The sequence below is a fragment of the Chrysochloris asiatica genome, unplaced genomic scaffold, assembly GCF_000296735.1.
Source record: "Chrysochloris asiatica unplaced genomic scaffold, ChrAsi1.0 scaffold00257, whole genome shotgun sequence".
NCBI classification, from domain to species: domain Eukaryota; kingdom Metazoa; phylum Chordata; class Mammalia; order Afrosoricida; family Chrysochloridae; genus Chrysochloris; species Chrysochloris asiatica.
In genome coordinates, this window is record NW_006408775.1 from 2,549,686 (window position 1) to 2,569,621 (window position 19,936).

The window sequence follows — 19,936 nt, forward strand, 5'->3', positions numbered from 1 at the left end:
TATATTCACTTTTTACCTCTAAAAACATATTCTTACATTAAAACACAATAAAATTAGGATAGAATAAATATTAAAAATAACTTAGGCAACAATTTGTCATCAGATATATTTATGGCTAAAGGTAATAAAACACTCTTTATTACAGTACACCTTCTGTTAACAAAAACAAAACAAAAAGTAGACAGAAAGAAAGAGTTACAATGGAGTTGGTGCTGACTTATAAACAACCCCATATAGAGTGATTGCATTCCAATCACCAGTAATGAGCAATACATCTTGATTGCATGTTTGATTGATTTCAGATTGAAGAAGTTGGTAGAATTCTTCTATTTCACCCTCACTAGCTTTAGTGGTTGGTGCGTAAATTTGAATAATAGTGATATTAACTGGGCTTCCCTGTAGGCGCCTGGATGTACCTCATGACTGATCTGGATATGTTCTTTTTGAGAATGAATGCAACACCATTCTTCTTCAATACGTGATTTCCTGCATAGTAAACCATGTGATCATCAGATTCAAAATGGCCAATACCGGTCCATTTCAGCTCATTAATGCCTAAGATATCAATGTTTATGCATTGCACTTCATTTTTCACAACTTCTGATTTTCCAGATTCATACTTCATACATTCCATGTTCCAATTTTCAATGGATGTTTACAGCTGTTTCTCTTCATTTTGAGTTGTGCCCCATCAGCAAATGAAGGTCCTGCCTGTTTTTCTACCATGGACATTACTCCATTCGCGTTATCATAGTCAACTCTGCTGATTGGAATGCAAAGGTTGGGAATAAAGAGGAAGGGTCAATAGTTGGAAAATATGGCCTTGGTGATATAAATGATGAACACATAATAGAACTGCAAAACCAATGGTCTGTTGTCCATTTCAAATACCTTCTTTAGACAGCATAAGAGACGACTATACACATGAACCTCACCAGATGGACTACATAGAAATCAAATTGACTACATCTGCAGAAAGAGATGATGGAAACACTCCATATCATCAGTGAAAACAAGGCCAGGAGCAGACTGTGGAACAGACCATCAATTACTGATATGCAAATTCAAACTGTAGCTGAAGAAAATGAAAACAAGTCCACAAGAACAAAATATGACCTTGACTATATCCCACCTGAATTTAGGGTCATCTGAATTACAGATCTGATACATTAAACACTAAAGACTGAAGACCAGAAGAGTTGTGAGATGACATCAAGAACATCATATATGAAGAAAGCAAAAAGTCATTGAGAAGACAAGAAAGAAGGGAAAGGTCAAAATGGATGTCAGAAGAGACACTGAAACTTGCTCTCCAGCGTAGAGACGCTAAAGCAAATGGAAGATATGAGGAGGTCCAAGAGCAGCATGGAAAATTTCAAAGGTCAGCTCAAGAAGATAAAGCCAAATATTACAACAAAATGTACAAAGATCTGGAGTCAGAAACCCAAAAGGAAGAACATGGTCAGCATTTCTCAAGCTGGGGGAACTAAAGAAAAAATTCAAGCCTCGACTTCTGTTATTGAAGGATTCACTGGGCAAATTATTGAATGATGCAGAAAGCATCAAAAGAAGATGGAAGGAATACACAGAGTCACTGTACCAAAAGGAAATGGTTAATGTTCAATTGTTTCAAGAGGTAGCCTTCAGTATGGGTTGCTCTTCAATGTAAAAAAATAAAACAAAAATCCTCACCACTGGACCAATTAACGACATCCATATCAATTTCTCCAAGACTGAAGTTGTCAAAGACTTCATTTTGCTTGGATCAACCATCAACACTCATAGAAGCAGCTGTCAAGGAATCAAATGACAAATATTACTGCTGCACAAGACCTCTTTAAAGTGCTCAAGAGTAAAAATGTCAGTTTGAGGACTAAGGTGCACTTGACCCTAGCCCCAGTATTTTCAGTAGCCTCAGATGCATGTGAAAGTTAGACAATGAATAAGGAAGGCAATAGAAGAATTGATGTACTTGAATTATGGTATTGAAGGAGAATATTTAAATACCGTGGACTGTCAAAAGAACTCACCAATTTGTGTTGGAAAAAATACAGCCAGAATGCTTCTTGGAAGACAGGATGGCCAGACTTTGTCTCTCGTATTTCAGACATATTATCAGGAGGGACTAGTGCCTGGAGGAGGCTATTATGTTTGCTAAAGTGGAGGGTCAGAGAAAAAGAGGAAGACCCCCAATGAGATGGATTGGCACAGTGACAGCAGCAATGGGCTCAAGTGTAGCAATGATTGTGAGGTTGGCACAGGACTGGGCAGTGTTTAGTTTTGCTGCACATAGGGTCGCTAGCCAGTTGGTACCAACTCGATGGCACCTAACAGTAACGACCTATATATTTTTTGTTTTGTATACATAAAATTACTGGTGTGCCGCTGTGGAATCAACACTGGACTGTGAACCCAAGGTCCATAGGTCAAACCCCACTGGCTGCTCCTCAGAAGCCTTACACAGGGCACTTGACAACAAAAACAACCACGTGTACATTGGACATTCTTGTTTTGTTCATTTGCCAAATAGAAGATGTGAAAGGGAAGCCACAAGGTGGAAGCAGGCTAACTGTTGTTGCAAGGAGGGGATTGTAATCACTGAGATGAAACAAAGCCTAGGATTTGTTGACTGTAAAACTGATGATTCTGTCTGTTAAACTTCAATTTACAATGAAAAGTTTTTGTTTGTTTTGTTTTTAAAGTCAGCTGTTTTACTTGTACTTAGTGAGGGTTCACCACGCCGCCAGGAAGGGCCTCTCCTCCGACTCCTCCCTCGCATCCTTCTCCGACAGACCAGCCCCCTGACAGCGCCCAGGTCCGCAGATCTCTGCCTCCCGGATCTCCCCCCACCCCCTGAGCCCTCGGAGACCAGCTAGGTGTGACGCCCTCCTTCCCCGCCTCTCTCGCCCTCGTTTACCCTCGGGCGGCTGACGCTCGGCTTCTGTGAGCATTTTATTGGACTTTAAATATCTAGGAATTGACAAGAAGACTGCGCGGTCCGCAGCGGGCCCTGGAGATGCTGAGAGGCTCAGGTACGAGGCGGAGCAGTTCACGAGGCCGCAGGGGGCGCAGGCGAGGCGCCCGGAGACCCCCACCGTGAAGGGAAGCCGGGCCAAGGATCCGGCTTCCGCGCCCCTGCCCTGCTGCGCCCGCTTCCCAGACTCCTGAGGTCCTGGAGTACCGAGGAGGAGGCGCCGGGAGAGCCGAGCCCTCGCCGTCTCGGTCGTCGGAAAACAGAAGCGCACCCTGAGGGGTGAGACCTCGGAGCTGGAAGCGGGGAAGAGAAACCAGGGGCGGGCGCGGGAGGAGAAGCGGGGACCACGAAGGTTCCTGACGTGAGAAGGACCTGGAAGATTCATTCATTTTCTCTTGAAGCACAGCGGCGGGTTTTCGGGGTGCGCCCGCCACGCCCCACTGGGAGGAGAGGGACCTCCCGGACGCGCCCTGGCCACGATAGGACCCAGCCCGAGACCCGACAAACCGCCACAGCCGCCCGGAATCCGAACCTCCGTCGCTTTCTCATGTTCTTGATCCTCCAGGGACTCCTAACCACCGCCAGGACCCCACTTCGCCGTGTATCCCAGCCCCTTGAACGCTCCACCGACGCCGCCTTGCGCCCTCTCCACTCATCGGGATCCCCAAGATCTCTCCTCGCGTCCACCCCCGTAGCCTTGTGCTGGGCCTTCTGGCCGCGTCCTTCCCCAGCTGCCCAGGGCGGCTGCCCAGACTGCAGTAGATCATGTGGCCAGGCGTGCTCGGGCCCGGGCTCAGTCTCCAGGCGCTGCTGCTATCCCTGCTACCGCGGTTCGCGCGCGCTCCGGAGCCCGCGGCGCAGGACGTGAGCCTAGGTGTGGTGAGTAAAGGGTCGCTGGCCTCCGGGGTTCGAGGGCGGCTGGGAAGGGGAGTCAAGAGTTCGGGGATAGGAGGTCTGAGTTCTTGGGTGACCACAGAGAGGCTGGGGTCCAGGACTATTGAGTCCGGGGAACTGGATTCTGGGGAAGAAATCCGGAGACCTGGTTTCTTGGATCCAAAAATTGGAGGAGGAACTGTGAGGGGATCTGGGGACCAGGACTCTTGGATACAGTTAGAGGCTGGGAGACTCAGGGCTGGATGAGGGTAGCTTGGGCAGGAGAGAAGGAGGAAGCTAGGGCTAGCCATCCTGAGCTCCTGGGGCCAGGCGATGGGCAAGCATTGCGGGGGTAGGGAGTGTGTGTGTGTGTGTGGGTGGGTGGTTGGGTGGAGTGAATCCCATCCTTCCTGTGGTCCTGCCTTACTCAACCCGTCTGCCATCTAGGACTGGCTGACCCGCTATGGCTACCTGCCGCCGCCCCACCCCGCCCAGGCCCAACTTCAGAGCCCCACGCAGTTACGGGATGCGATCAAGGTCATGCAGCGCTTTGCTGGGCTGCCTGAGACGGGCCTCCTGGGTAGGTAACCAGCCCCCTGCCCCCACACCCTCTTCCCCAACCCTTTCCCAGCTAGGACCATGAATCCAGGAAGTTATGAAAATGATGGTATAGGCTCGAACTCTGGAGATTCCTAGGCATCAGTAAACCCTGCGAAGGCTGGAATCCTGTCAGAAGGAAAACGAGCCATAGAAAAACCATGAGACTGCACCTTGTCAAAGGAGGAAAACCTGTGAGAGCTGGGGTAATTCTTGAGAGACCGGCCTGATAAGTGATGAATAGATCAGGACCAAGTCCTAGTGGAGTTAACCTTCTAGTTGTGTTCTTAAGTGTTGTCCTTGAGCTGATTCTGACTCATAGCAATACAGTTAACAAGGAATGGTTGGTGGGTTTGAACTGGGGACCTTTTGGTTAGCTTGTTGTTGATAAGTGCCTTTGAGTTAGTTCCGGTGCATAGCGACCCTGATTAGGATTTCCAAAGAACGGCTGGTGAGTTTGAACCACCGACCCCGTGGTCCAGTTTTCATCCTACAGCGCCACACTGGAATTCCTAGAGTTCTTAATTTCCAGCCCTGCTTGCCTCTTCCACCCTTCCCTATAATAATTCAAATGTTCTTTGTCTGGTGAATGCTGACACCATGGATGCTGATCAAAGAATATCACTATGGCACTTTTTGGCATTTTGAAATGCTTTTGTGACTCTCATCCTTGAGAAGAAGGAGAAGGTTAGTCCTTGTAAAAGATGGGGAGGGGCTCAAAGAGAACTAGAAACCAGTTTTCCTGAAATTCAGCTTGGGAGAGGAAGGCAAAACCCCAAAACAGCCCAAGCCCGTTTGATTCCCACTCACAATGACCCTACATGACAGCATAGAACTGCCTGTAGGATTTCTGTAAAGAAGTTGACTGCCTCACCTTTCTCCTGCAAGAATCAATGGCTTAGTAACTAACAGCTTTAACAACTCTGCTACTAAAGCAGAAATTGTTGTTGTGAAGTCATGTCCAGTCAGTTCCGACACATAGCAACCCTGTATAGGGCTTCCAACCCTGTACAGGCAGCTGGTGAGCTAGAAGCACCTACCTTGCAGTTCAAATGACTTTGCAGTCTGACGCATTAGTCCTCAGCCCCACACCAGTACTCCACTAAAGCAGAAGAGGAAACCAGAAATCAAGAACTTAAAAATGCAATACCATTTCCAGGTAGTAGGGAGTGTTTCAAAGAAATGCTGGTGGTGTCATGGTTGGCAGTTGGACTCTCCCCATCGCCCAGTGTTTTCATGGGGAAAGACCTGGCAATTTAATGCTATAAAAATTAAAACCACTGCCATGGAGTTGATTTTGACTCATAGACCCCTGAATAGGGTTTCCAAGGCTATAAATCTGTGTGGCAGCTGAAAGCCTCATCTTTCTCTCAAGAGAAACACGGGGTTGTTATGAACGGAACATCGACTCCACAGCACCTAACAACAACAACATCAAGTTTTAAAGAAAATAAAACACCAGTGGTATATAGGGCCAAAGCCACAACCGTACTGTTGTATGGACCCTATAGGAACTGCTCCTTAGGGTTTCTGAATTACAAGTCTTTATGGGAGGAGGTGATTTGCCACAGGAGACCTGGGGACTTTATCTGGATGTGATGAGGACTTGGAAGCTAGGGTGTGAGGTACCAGCCACCTCTCAGAAGCTTCTAGCAACTAAGAGAGGGGTCCTGGGTTACTGACTGAACCCCCAGATCTTTACTGAGTCCACCTGTGTGGTCCAGGAGAGTGAGACCCCAAGATCCTGGCCTGAGACTGCAGCTTGATTGTATGAGATGGTTCCAGATTCAAAAGTCAATTCTGACTCCTCAGGATCCCATGTGACAAAGTAGAAGTACCCCATAGGGTTTTCTGGGCTGTCTTTATGGGAACAGATCTCCAGGTCTTCCTTCCTTCGAACCACCAACCCTTTGTTTAACAGCTGAGCACTTAACCAGTGTGCCACCAGGTCTCCCTAAACTAACACTGCCTGGGTTCAAATCCTGGTTGTATGACCTTCCTGGGCAAGATTCTAATTCTCTCTGAGCCTCAGTTTCCCCATGTGGGAAGTTGTTGCTGTAAAGTGCCATCGAGTCGATATCGACTCATATTGACCCTGTATAGGATTTCCAAGGAGCAGCTGGTGAGCTTGAACCACTGACCTTGCAGTTCAAACGACTTTGCAGTCTGGTGCGTTAGCTCATAGCACCACACCAGGACTCCTGTGGGGAGTTAGCTGGGCCCATTATTTGAGCAGGCTGTCACACTGCTGACCCTGCTCCCCCAACCCCTCTCATAGATGCAAAGACAATGGCCACCATGCGCAAGCCCCGCTGCTCCTTGCCTGACTTGCTGGGAGTGGCAGGGCTGGTCAGGCGACGCCGGAGACGCCGGCGCTATGCTCTGAGTGGCAGCATGTGGAAGAAGCGGACTCTGACGTGGAGGTAGGTCCTGGTGCCTGTGACCCACGTGGGCCTGCCTGTGGGGGTCCCTGGCTTGGAAGGGTTGCCTTTTTCTAGTCTCTTTGCTCCAAGACCCTTCCTCTCTCTTCAGAGTTCGTTCCTTCCCCCAGAGGGCCCAGCTGAGCCAGGACACTGTTCGAGTCCTCATGCAGTATGCCCTGGACGCCTGGGGCATCGAGTCCGGCCTCAGTTTCCAGGAGCTGGGGTCTCAGGACGCTGACCCAGACATTCTCATCGACTTTGCCCGAGCCTACCACCAGGATAGTTACCCCTTTGATGGACTGGGAGGCACCCTGGCCCATGCTTTCTTCCCTGGGGAGCATCCTATCTCCGGGGACACCCACTTTGATGACGAGGAGGCCTGGACTTTTGACTCAAAAGGTACAAGCTCCACTCAGAGATTCTGTTCCCAGGTGTGTGTGTCCTGAAGAGGTAAATTTCAAAGACTCTCATTCATGTAATTATGTTTGCTTCCTGGGGATAGCGGGATAGCGCTATCATAACTGTTCCACCTTGTGGCTAATAGGAACAGACACTTCTTTTTCTTTTTTTTAAATGTGTATGATTTGTTGTTGTCACCATTGAGAATCTGCACAGAAAGGCATCACTGACCCAACAGCTTCTACATGGACAGTGAGTACGGTGACCTTGGTTACGTTCTTCAAATTGTACAGCCATTCTCACCCTCCTCTTCTGAGTCGCTCCGGCCTCATTCAGAGAAGGTTCACAGCTCCCTAAGCCTCCTAGCTAATCCTTTGAATCGATGTTGTCAATTTGATCCCTTATACCAAAAAACAAACCTACTGCCCCGGAGTTGATTCCAGTTCATAGTGACTGTATGGGACAGAACAGAGCTGCTCCACGGGGTTTCTGAGACTGTCAGTATTTATGGGAGCAGGCTTTCCAACCATCAGCAGCCCAACACTTAACCAATTGCACGATCTGGATTCCATTTCAGTTTCAAGAAGCGTAATGCTCAAGGCAAACATTGCTTACTAGTGAAACTAAACTATGTCAGGTTTTGACATCCTGGTGTGGTGCTGTAGGGTAAGCACTGGACTGCTAACCAAAACGGTCAGTGGTTCAAACACATCAGTCGCTCCTCGGAAACACTGTGCACGGTTGCTATGAGTCAGAACCAACTCAATGGCGCTTAGCAACAACAGAAGTTAGATTTTAAGACTTCAAGAGAGATTTTTTTTTTGTTTTAAAAGTTTTTGTTGTGAAGTCTGTGAACATTTACAGGACAAATCAGCAGTTTTACATTCAACAAATCATATACTTTGTTTCATTACAATGGTTATAATCCCCTCCATGTACCATCAGTTAACAGTATTTCTCTCTATTCATTTTATCTCTTTTGTTTAAAAAAAAAAACCAACCACTCAGGAATATTTAATAATTTAAACCACCAAGCCTGCCTCCTGGCCACCAGCTCTCAGTCCCTCTCTTTCCGTGAATCTAGAGTCCTCAGCTGCTCCCTCTCTCCATGTCCCCATCTCTGCCTTCATCTCTGGTGTCCCTGCTTCTCTGGATAGGGTCCCATGTTCCGCACGTGCTCTTCTCCCTTGATGGTCCTAGGATACTCTGTTTCTGGACTGTAAGATTTACTACTCTCCTGTTTTTGTTATAAAACTTCTACCTTTATAGTTGTGACAATCACAATTAGTCATGATAACAATTACTCACTATTGAAACATAAGAATCTTATCCCCATCTTTTTTCACCAGACCCATCTAGACAAGACAAAAACTATTCAATGGGAACTCTATCTTTCCCTCCACACTCTTAAACTAAACTCCCTCTTAAAAACGCATAAGCCAGTCTCAAGAAAGATTTTTAGTTCAAGGTTTTAAAATGGTTTCAGGACAATAGTTTCAAGGGCTCCCTCAGATTTCATAACTCCAGAAGTCTGGATTCTATGAGAATTTGAAATTCTGTTCTACATTTCTTCTATAGAATCTTTGAACAAGATGGAAGAGAAATGTCTTGTCTCTGGAGGCTAGAAGTCTGCATTCAGATTGCCAGCAGGGCCACGCTATTCCCAAAGGCTCTAGGACTTTAGGACTTTTTCCTTCCTTGCTTCTCTCCCAGCTTGTGGTTGTTTGTTGTGAGGTACCATTGAGTGGGTCGGTACAGACCCTTAGCGACCTTATGCACAGCTGAAGGAATAAGTTTGTGGGAGTGGTGGTTGTGTGCCACGGAGTCTCTTGCGACTCATAGCAACCCTGCATAGTAAAACCTTTATGGGAACAGAAAGCCTCATCTTTCTCCCATGGAACTACTGGTCGTTTTGAACTGCTGGCGTGATTAGCAGCCCAATTCATAACCACTATGCCACCAGAGCTTGTGGCAGGCCCCGGCATTCCATGGCTTTTAGCTGCAGCCTTCGTGCTGTGGACACATATCACTCGTCTCTGGTGTCTCTTCTCTTTCATAAGAACACTCAGAATAGGCTTAGGGCCCACCTGACTCCAGTATGCTCCAGTATGACTTCATGTTAGCGTGACTGATGACATCTTCAAAGACCCTCTTTCCAAACAAGGTCACATTCACAGGTGGGGTAAGGGTTTGAGATTTCAACATGTCTTTGGGAAAGAATTCAATCACGCAGTTCTTAATAGAGGCCTATCATGTGTCCGGTGTGGCACTGTAGGATAAGCACTGGACTGCTAACCACAAGGTCAGTGGTATAAACCCATCAGCTGCCGCTCCTTGGAAACCCTTTACAGGGTCACTATGAGCCAGAACGTGGAGTCCTGGTGTGGCGCTGTGGGTTAATGCGCCAGACTGCAAAGCTGTTTGAACTGCTAGGTTGGTGGTTCAAGCTCACCAGCTGCTCCTCAGAAACCCTATACAGGGTCACTGTGGGTCGGAATTGACTCGACAGCACTTAACAACAACAAATGAGTCGGAACAGACTTGAAAACACTAAACAACAGGAGCATGTGCCTAAGGAAACTTGGTGGGACTGTAGGGTAAGATTGAACTGCTACGCATATGGTTGGTAGTTCAAAACTTGCAACCATTTTGCAAGAGAAAGATGAGATTTCCAGTCTCAGAAATCCCGTACAGGATTGTTCTGAGTCAGAATTGGTGCGATGGTGTGAGCTTTGCTGATATCATCTGATTAATGTCCCTGGGTGCTGTGAATCGTTTGTGCTTGGTTATTAAACGGGAGTCCTGGTGTGGCGCTGTGGGTGATGACGCTGGACTGCAAAGTCAGTTTGAACCACAAGGCTGGCAGTTCAAGCTCACCATCTGCTCCTCAGAAACTCTATACAGGGTCACTGTGAATCAGAACCGACTCGACAGCATTTAACAACAACATTAACTTAGAGAAGGCCTGGTGTGGCACACTGCAGGATAATGTGCTGGACTGCAAGGTCAGTTTGAGCCACAAGGTCAATGGTTTAAACCCACCAGCTGCTCATCGGAAACCCCATACAGGGCCGCTATGGGTTGGAACCTACTTGTTGGCACTTAACAACAGCATCAACAATTAACCTAAAGGTTGATGGTTCAAACCTGTCCACCAGTGCCTCAGAGAGAAGGTCTGGCCATCTAATTTTGTCAAGGTGACCGCCGAGGAAACCCACAGAGCACAGTCCTGCTCAGCAACACGCGGGATCACCACGCGTCCTATTCAACTTGACCACGATGGGTTTGGGTTTTGTTTTTAAATTTTCTTTATTTTTTAAACTTTTTATTATGAGTTGAGTGAAGGTTTACAGCGCAGATCAACTTTCCATCCAACAAGTCATCTAATTGATTTCAGTCCTCACAATGTAACCTCACTCATCCCATTTCCTTCCTGGGCTTCTGGCTTCCGGTCCTCTGTCTTCCCTAACCCTTCTGAACAACGTTGGCCTTGGCGCAATGCTACCCTTTTGCTCTCAGGGGGTTGATGGTTCTAAGGTGTGCATTGCATACTTCCCTCGTGTTACCTATTTTCCTTACCTTGTTTTTGTTAAATGGTGTCCAGTTGGTTCCGACTCATAGCGACTGGTGTAGGGTTTCCAAGGTGCGGCTGGTGAGTTTGAAACTGTGACCTTGCAGTTAGCAGTTCAGTGCTTATCTACAGCTCCACACCAGGACTCCTTATAGACCTGTGTCTATTGTTTGGTTGAAAATTGAGCTATGGTTGGGGTTGGGTTCATTTCCAGACCTCAAGAGTGGTAAAGCCTAGACTCTTGGGGGTCCCACTGGTCTCTCTTTGGTCAGTAAGCTTGGTCTTTTTGATGACTTTGAGTTTTGTCCCACTCTGTCCAGGACCTCCCATTGTGATCCTTTTCAGAGCGGTCGGCAGCAGGATGCATCTAGTTCATGTGTTTTGCTCGTGTTTCTTGGTTATCCTGTGCCTGGCTCTGAGCTGGGGGCTAAGGACTTACAAAGGTACACACCCTTTGACAACTGTCAGCGGCTGAGTCAGATGAGTGATTTCAGTAACCACACCGGGCCACAGGAATCATGACAGAGGAAGTGGTTAAGCTTGTGGGTGTTCAAGGCTCCCAGGTGAGAAGCAGCTTCCTGGAGGGGCCACTCCATTTGCTCAGCAAATCTGGACTGAGCGCCAGTGCTGTCCCAGGGTGCCCTGGGGCCCTACAGGGTCACTGGGAGTTGGAACGGGTTAGATAGGAACCTTAGGGGGCAGTGAGTTTTTGTTAATGGGGGAGGAAAATTCATAAAAGGAGAGTGAGTAAATGAACTCAAAGAATGTCATCCATGTCACTGGATTGTACTTGGACAAACTGTTGAACTGATGTATGTTCTGCTGTGTGTAGTCTCAACAGCAAATGAAATGAATTTAATATTTAGCTGGTGTTGAGAGGGAGACCACAGAGAATGTTATTGTTACTACTTGTTGAGCTGATGGCCTCTCATGTGTGTCAGAGTACAGCTGTGCTCCACAGAGCTTTCAAGGCTGTGATCTTTTGGAAGTAAATTGCCAGGCTAGTCTTCTGAAGCATCTCTGCTTTCAGTTCGTAGTCAAGCATTTAACTGCTGGCACCACCTAAGGACACCTCTAGATCACAGCAGGTTCCGTATCACGAAGGCCTCTGGAGACTGTGTAGAGGAGTCTGCACCATGAGGTTCTGAGGGCAATGGTGAGCCCTCACAGGGTCCTGCATTCTAGAAATATCCCTGGCTGTAGTAGGGACCAGGCAGAGGCAGCGAGGCAGGGCAGCTACTGCAGGATCCAGATAAGAGATGCTGTTAGTGGTCTAGGGAGGAACCGACTATGAAGCTGAGGGAAGTTAGGATGAGCACAGACTGGAATTTGTCTCGATTCTGGTGCCAAGAGAGATGGGGGGAGGTGCTGATGTCCTGGTTTCCAGCTCCGTCCCTAGAGGATGGTGTGGCGGTAGTGCATGGTAGATTCACTGGGTTAGGCAGAGTGATGAGTTCAGGTTTGCTTTGTGGGGTGGTCACTGTAGGTGGTATGTAGGCAGTGAGGATCTGGGTCTAGAACTCAGACTCTCTGTCTTAGGTCAGGTTCTCCAAAAGCAGAGCTCAGACTGGAAATCCTCATGCACGTGATTTCTTAGAAGCATGTTCTCAGAGCCAAGGAAGCAGAGGGGAGAGGGAAACCAATAAAACTGTGGTCTCAGCAGAGGGGGGAACTGGAGTTAATCTCGTCAGAGGCAAGGGGGCCTGGACCTTACATGGTGCAAGGGTTACTGACATAAAGGCTGGCGATTCGAAAACATCACTTTGGAAGAAAGACTTGGTGATCTGCTTTCATAAAGATGACAGCCAATTAAACCCTACAGAGCACACTTCTACTCTGTAACCTCTGGAATCACCAGGAGTCAAAGCCAAGTCAATGGCAGTGGGATTGGATTCATTTGGTTGGAGACAAGTGGGCCAGCCCCATGTTAATCCGTCATTGGCTGTGGGCTGTGTGTGTGTTGGGGGTGGTGTTGTGTGAAGGGGACAGCCTAGGTAAGAAGGGGGAAAACTTTTTGGTGAAGGGATCATCATGGCATGGGTGCCCAGACTCTGTTGAAACATTTGGACAAGGTACCAACAGTCATCCACAGCAGTGAGAATGTGAGCTTGGAAGCTCTCCTCCAAGGCAGAGTCCCCCAACTTGCTATGTGTAAGTTACTTATCCCAAATGGCCTCAATTTCTTCACTGAGAAATAGGATAGTAACAGTACCTGTTGGCAGCCTGGGTTTTCAGATAAAATGAGTCATTCACATACAGCACAGGGCCTAATATGAAGCAATGTAGTCTTTATAGGCAGTGACTATTAGAGCTGGACCTGATTTGAAACTCAGTGGTCTCTGGGGTTTCCCAAGGTTCCCGGGAGGAGAGTGTAGAATGTGATGAGCAGAAGGTCAAGTACAGAGTCGTGGAGAACCCCACAGTTAAGGGGTGGGCAGTGGCGGAATGAAGATGGGGAAAGAACCGCCTCAAAGGCGATCAAAAACAAAGACGGAAGGAGGAAGTGGTCAGCAAAGGCCAGAGTAGCAAACAAGTCCAGTTAGTGACACAAGCCTGGATTTGGTCATCAGGAGACTTGGTGACCTTAGTGCCTGCAGACATGGTGGGTGGGAAAGAATCCAGACCACAATGGGGTTAGGCATGAGAGAAGCTGAGGAAGTGAAGACTGAGTTTAGAGGATCCAAGAACTTGGCAGTGGAGGGAAGGGAAAGATAGAAGTGTCAGGGGAAGGAGAAAACAGGTCCAAGTAGGGTCTGAGGATGAGGAAGTCTTGAGCACTCTGGAATGCTGGATGAGCCAATAGAAGGAAAGAGTGGTGGATGGGTGAGAGATGGATGGATGGGTTGCTTGGTGAACTGGATACCTCAATGGGTGGGTGGTGGATGAGTGGATGGAAAAGATGAGACAGTAAATAGGTTGGTGGATGATTGATGGGTAGATGGATAGGTAGATTGGTGGATGGATGGAAAAGCGAGAGGACAAATGAGTAGATACATGGTAGATGAATTGATTGATGGGTAGATGAATGAATGGATTAGATGTATGTGTGTGTGTGTAGATGGATGGATGAGTAGATTGGTGGAAGGGTGGAAGATGGATTGGATGACTAGGTGAGAGGGTAAGTGGATGGATGGATGGGGTATTGTCTCAGAGGAGGTGAGGGAGACAGGAGACAGGGTGTTGGCACAGACTAGGACATGAAGGCAGAAGCACATGGGCCGGAGGTTAAAAATTGCATCTCATCTCTCTGACTGATGAAATAGGAAATGCATTTGGTAGCATCTGCTGTCTGAAAGTGGGGGGCTGGGGTTGTATGAGCCTGGAATCAAGGCCGAGAGAGAGGACAGAGCAAAGTTGAGACCTGCTGGGTGATCTGGAAAGACTAGAGGAGGCACTGAAGGCCCCCCGCAGACTTCCTTAGCAATCTCACAGGCTGGTCTGCACAGCTGGGTCATTTCCTCCCGGTGCATAGCGTGAGAGTGTACAAAGACAACTGGATATGGCCTGGAAGCCCAGCTGGGCCAGTGCAGCTGACAGAGAGGGAGTCAACCTGAGAGGATTCAACTTCCTCTGATTTCTCAGAAAAAGGCCCCAGAGTAGCAAGAAAACCCAGAAAATCAATAGATAACGAACGAACGCAATGTGCCCAAGAATATGTGAAGTCCTGGCCTCCTTCCCAGGGCTGCCACCCAACTTGGCCTCTCTTTGCCTCTGTTTCCTCATCTGTAAAATGGGGACATGAAGCAGAGAGAAAATTAGGACGAAAGACCCGGGTAGCTTGACTTAGTTCACTAAATCGTTCTTGACATGTCCCCTCATAGCTGCTGTGAGGAGCTGAGGGAAACAAGCTTGGCAACTTGCAGCTCATTTCCTTGAATTCCACTTTCAGCTCTGCTAACCCGGGTTAGAGATTTCCATTAAGGAACGCAATATGGGAGAAGCCCGTGTGTCTCCCGGGGGCCTCTGGGCTCTGCTGCCGTCTGGGTCTCTTCCAGCAGGAGCCCGCAGGATCACTGCGGGCCGGATTTCGGCGCCCAGGCTGGGTCCTCAGGGAAGAGGCCACTGTGGTTGGCGAGGCTCCCCAGCCGGGGCCAGGAGGCTGTGGTCTGAGAGAGGCTGCTGAGGTGGCCGATAATGATTGCATTAGGGGAGGGCTAAGAAGAAAGAGGAAGAGGGGGGAACTGACGGGGGTGGGAGAAGTCTGAGGAGCTAAGGCTGAAGGCGAGTGGGAAGGAAGGGGAGCAGGGAGGAGTGTGTTCCTCCAGAGACTTACTGCACCCCTTGGCCAAACCACTTCCTCCTACAGTGTTCCTACATCCTCCATCCTTCCTGGGGGGCGGGGCTACATCTGTGAAGGTCAGCCCTTCCTCTGGCCAGGCCCTTCCTCCCTGTCTGTCCCCTTCCCCATGATCAGCAACTGGGTCTCTTCAGTTCTGGCTGGTGTCTGTTGTTCAGTGCCTTCCAGTCGATTCCAATTCATAGTGACCCTGTGTGAGTGGAGTGGCTGGTGGGTTTAAACCGCTAACCTCAATGTCTGGTGCTTATCCTACAGCGCTACGTCAGGACCCCAGGCCCCGCTGCTTGCTGTTATGTTATTAAGTACTGTAGAGTCCGTTCCAACTCATAGAGACCCTGTCTAAAGTTCCATGGAGCGACTGGTGGGTTTGAACTGCCGACCTTGCGGTTCAAACCGACTTGAGGGCCAGTGCATTATCCTGCAGCGCCCCCATCTGGACAATTCTCCAAGTCTACAGACAAAATGAACGAACATATGCGGGACCGGTGGAACGGCCTAGTGTTATTGCCACTCCCGAGGGTCTCCTGGTGGTGAAGGGTTACCAGATGCCAAGGGGCCGCCCCTTTCTCAGCCTACTCTTCCTCCCTTCCCAGATGGTGAGGGGACGGACCTGTTTGCAGTGGCTGTTCATGAGTTCGGCCACGCCCTGGGCCTGGGCCACTCCTCAGCTCGGGATTCCATCATGAGGCCTTTCTATCAGGGTCCAGTGGGTCACCCCAGCAAGTACCGCCTGCCTCAGGATGACCGCGATGGTTTGCAGCAGCTCTACGGTATCAGTGAGGGAGGGGTGCCCCAACCAGCCACCCAGGGCTCTTGGCAGCAGAGCCAGGGGAACCCATGCCCCCCTACTCTCTCCTTGCAGGGAAAGGGCCCCCAAATCCACGGGATGAGCCCACAAGGAAACCTTTGGCACCTCCTCCCCCACCCCCAGCGCTGCCCCCTGACAGGTGAGCACCCCTCCGCCCACTGTGTGATGTCAGAGTACCTCCTGGGACTCTGGGTGGAGGGAAAGTGAGGAGCCCCCAGCCCCTCTAGGCTCATCTGTCCTTGCCTCTACAGCCCGTCGGCCCCCATCCCTGATCGATGTGAGAGCAATTTTGATGCCATCGCCAACATCAGAGGTGAAACTTTCTTTTTTAAGGGTGAGTCATTTTGTTGTTTCCAATTGTTGCCTTATCCACTTCGGGTGGTTATGGAACTTTCCGGGACCATGGGACTTTTGGTGCCAAAACTGGTAAAGGGTCCAGGCAAACTAGGACAAGGTGGCTTTGACTTCAGCTGCATCTTTCCCCCTTTCCTACCTCCCGCCCTTCCCCCCCACACGTTGCTCATGGGGGGAGTAGGGCAGCTAACACCCTTCAGTTATACATTGCTTGTGGGGAGTGGATGGGATTAGACAGGAACCCAAAACCAGATCAGCTGATTTATTTGTGCCGGTAGCATTGTTGTTGTTGTTGTTAAGTGCCGTCGAGTCGGTTCCGACCCATAGCGACCCTGTACAGGGTTTCCGAGGGTGTAAATCTTTTCAGGAGTAGAAAGCCTCATCTTTCTCCCGCGAAGCGGCTGGTAGTTTCGAACTGCTGACCTTAAGGTTCGCAGCCCGATTCGTAACCACTACGCTCCAGTGCTGGTAGCATAATGGTTACGAATTGAGCTGTGAACCGCAAGGTCAGCAGTTCGAAACTACCAGCTGTTCCGCCGGAGAAAGACGAGGCTTTTGCACCCGTAAAGATTTACAGGCTCGGAAACCCTGTTCAGGGTCGCTATGGGTCGGAAGCAACTCGACGGCACTTAACAACAACAACAACAAGGTTTTCAATGATTGGTTTTTCAGAAATTGCCAGAACTTCTTTCCAGGATGTCTCTGGGTAGATTCCCACCTCCAATCTTGTCTCTTAGACAGTTCTTAGCCGTTTCCACCACATAGGAACATCTGACGGCAGACTTCGGTGATGCGGACGTACTTGTAACAGGCCCTATGCCCACTTCATCTCCCCAGGCTCCTGGTTTTGGCGACTCCAGCCCTCAGGCCAGCTGGTATCTCCCCGGCCCGCCCGGTTGCATCGTTTTTGGGAGGGGCTGCCCACCCAGGTGAAGGTCATCCAGGCCGCCTACGCCCGACACAGAGATGGCCGCATCCTCCTTTTCAGCGGTGGGCAGGATCCGCCCTGGGGGGAGGGCTGGGGGTGTAGGGAGAGCTCACCCTGACCCACTGATGCCTCCTCCCATCCACCAGGCCCCCAGTTCTGGGTGTTCAAGGATCGGCAGCTAGAGGGCTCAGCCTTGCCGCTGACGGAGCTGGGGCTGCCCCCTGGTGAGCAGGTGGACGCCGTGTTCTCGTGGCCGCTGAACGGGAAGACCTACCTGGTCCGGGGCCAGCAGTACTGGCGGTACGATGAAGCAGCGGCCAGCCCGGACCCCGGCTACCCGCGCGCCCTAAGTCTCTGGGAAGGGGCGCCTTCTGCCCCCGACGATGTCACCGTCAGCAACACAGGTGGGGCGTGCGCAGCGCAGGGGGAAGGGCTGCGGTTTCCTGGAGCTGGGGAGACAGAGGCACTCGTTGGGGGCTTGGAGAGGGCCTGGACTAAGCCCTTAAGTTTCTCTTCACCCTTACAGGTGACACCTACTTCTTCAAGGGCGCCTACTACTGGCGTTTTGCCAAGGGGAGCGTCGTGGCCGATCCAGACTCGCCCCACCCCATAGGGCCTAAATGGCTAGACTGCCCCGCCCCCAGCGGTAGCCCCCCAAAAGCGCCATCTAAGCCTGGAACCTGCGACTGTCAGTGTGAGATCAATCAGGCCACTGGACCTCCCCCCCTGCCACTTCTTCTGCTTCTCCTGTCCCTGCTGGTGGGGAGCGTCACCGCTTGCTAAGACTGGGAAACGACCTCCCACGATGGATATGGTGGGGGGTTGAAAGTCGCCTGGTTCCCCACAGTCTTTTCTGGGCTTGGAGTAGGGGTCTTCACCGGCCCAAAGCTGGGCGGACTCCCCGCGCAGGTGTACCTCTCTAGGACTGCGCGCCCCGCGCTGCACACACAGATAACCTCCCCAGCGGTCCCTCCCGAGGCTTTCCTGGCTGCAGCCGCTCCTTCTCCGGAGCCCGCTGCCAAGGAGCGACTCCGCTCAGCGAACGCTCCCACAGGTTCAAGGTTGCCTACTACTGGCACTTTGCCAAGGAGAGGGTCGTGGCGGACCCAGACTCTCCCCGCCCCATGGGGTCCAAATGGCTGCACTGTATCGCCTCCAGTGGTAGCCCCCCAAAAGCACCGCAAGTGTCAGCGATGGGCAGCTGCCAGGTGACACTGAAGACCAGATGGAGGCTCAGGACTCCAACCCCTTTGTAGGGAGTTATCAAAGGAGAAGGCAGGGCTGAAGTGGGGGAATTTGTAGGTTGGGGGACTAGTCATCTGAGTACCCTTCGCTGGCAGGCGGGACACTGACCTCAGTAGATGCTTCCTTTTCCCAGAAAAGCTAGCTTTTCCTGGGGCTTGGCCAAGTCCTCTTTACCCCTGCCTGCCGGGCACCATCAGCTGGCACTTGTTTGGATCAAGATAAAGAAAGGCAAGATGTGGAAACTCCCAGCCTCAGCCCCTGTCCTCACTCACTGCTCTGAGCCTTTCAGCATCCCACCCCCATGCTGGTGGTGATGGACCCCTGAGCCAGCCCTGGGACCAGTCCTGAGACTAGTGATGCATAGGGGGAGGGGCAGAGAGGCGAGTGTCCAATGTGAAATTTGAGATTCTTTTTATTGCTACAAGTCATCTTCTTTTCCAGCCTTTAAGAATTTACTAAGTCGCTGGCATGAAGTGTATGATTTGCTGAATGTGGGACTGAGAATGTGTTCTGTAAATTTTCACTCAATTCACAATAAAATGTAAAAAAATTTTTTTGTTAAGTTGACTACTCAAAAATTCTGTATCAAATTATTTTACAAATGGTATCATTTCACACACCAAATTAAGTTTTGTGTTTCAAAGGAGACCATGGAGGAAGTAAAGATACCCATGGCTTAACTTTCAGCCAACCTATAGGCCTATAGGAGTCCTGGTGTGGCGCATTATTCAAAGCTGTTTGAACTGCAAGGTCAGGGGTTCAAGCTCACCAGCTGCTCCTCAGAAACCATATATAGGGTCACTATGGGTCGGAACCAACTCGATGGCACTTCACAAGACAACATAATTCTGTAAGATTCCTGGTGTGGCACTGTGGGTTAGTGCACTGGACTGCAAAGTCAGTTTGAACCATAAGGTCAGCAGTTCAAGTTCATCAGCCACTCCTTGGAACCCCTATTCAGGGTTGCTGAGTCTGAACCAACTTGATGGCATTTAACAACATAGGCCTATAGGGGAGTCCTATAAACAAAAGTAATACATGCAAGTCCCAGTGTGGTGCCATGTATGTGTGTAACTCTCCATGATTTAAATTCTTTTAAAATGCGGCTATAGTATTAGTGGACTTCTGGTTTGGCACTGTGGATCAGCATTGGACTGCCAACCACAAGGTCAGCAGTTCAAACCCACCAACTGCTCCTCAAAAACCCTATACAGGGTTTTTGGCAAAACTAACCAATCCCAGTCTTAAGAGTCCTTATGTACCCTATTTGGAGTCCTGGTGTGGTGTTTGTGTGGACAGCAAGGTCAGTGGTTCAACTCACCAGCTACTGCTTAGAAATCCTATACAAGGTCGCTATGGGTCAGAACTGACCCACATCTGTTTACTAGAAAGAAATAGTATACATCCAAGACACCTGTGGGGTCCTGGGGTCGCACTGTTGGACAGGTACTGGACTGCTAACTAAAA

The 19,936-nt window shown here is 49.7% G+C and overlaps 1 protein-coding gene across 1 annotated transcript; it reads left to right on the top strand.

Moving 5' to 3' along the window:
• The first annotated feature begins 3,739 nt into the window (after nucleotides 1–3,739).
• MMP25 (matrix metallopeptidase 25) lies at nucleotides 3,740–18,794 on the top strand. Its single transcript, XM_006873977.1, has 12 exons — nucleotides 3,740–3,853; nucleotides 4,295–4,427; nucleotides 6,723–6,867; nucleotides 6,977–7,266; nucleotides 15,728–15,904; nucleotides 15,997–16,081; nucleotides 16,194–16,276; nucleotides 17,134–17,286; nucleotides 17,371–17,628; nucleotides 17,751–17,983; nucleotides 18,148–18,432; nucleotides 18,759–18,794. Exons 1-12 carry the CDS (start codon nucleotides 3,740–3,742, stop codon nucleotides 18,792–18,794), a joined length of 1,992 nt encoding a protein of 663 aa, XP_006874039.1.
• Nucleotides 18,795–19,936: the final 1,142 nt, after the last annotated feature.

Excerpts from the sequence above, each read along its gene's own strand:
- MMP25 (XM_006873977.1), top strand. The coding sequence starts at position 3,740 with ATGTGGCCAGGCGTGCTCGGGCCCGGGCTCAGTCTCCAGGCGCTGCTG. Across the intron at positions 16,082-16,193 it reads CCAGCGCTGCCCCCTGACAG|CCCGTCGGCCCCCATCCCTG; the intron begins GTGAGCACCCCT and ends TTGCCTCTACAG. Across the intron at positions 16,277-17,133 it reads TGAAACTTTCTTTTTTAAGG|GCTCCTGGTTTTGGCGACTC; the intron begins GTGAGTCATTTT and ends TCATCTCCCCAG.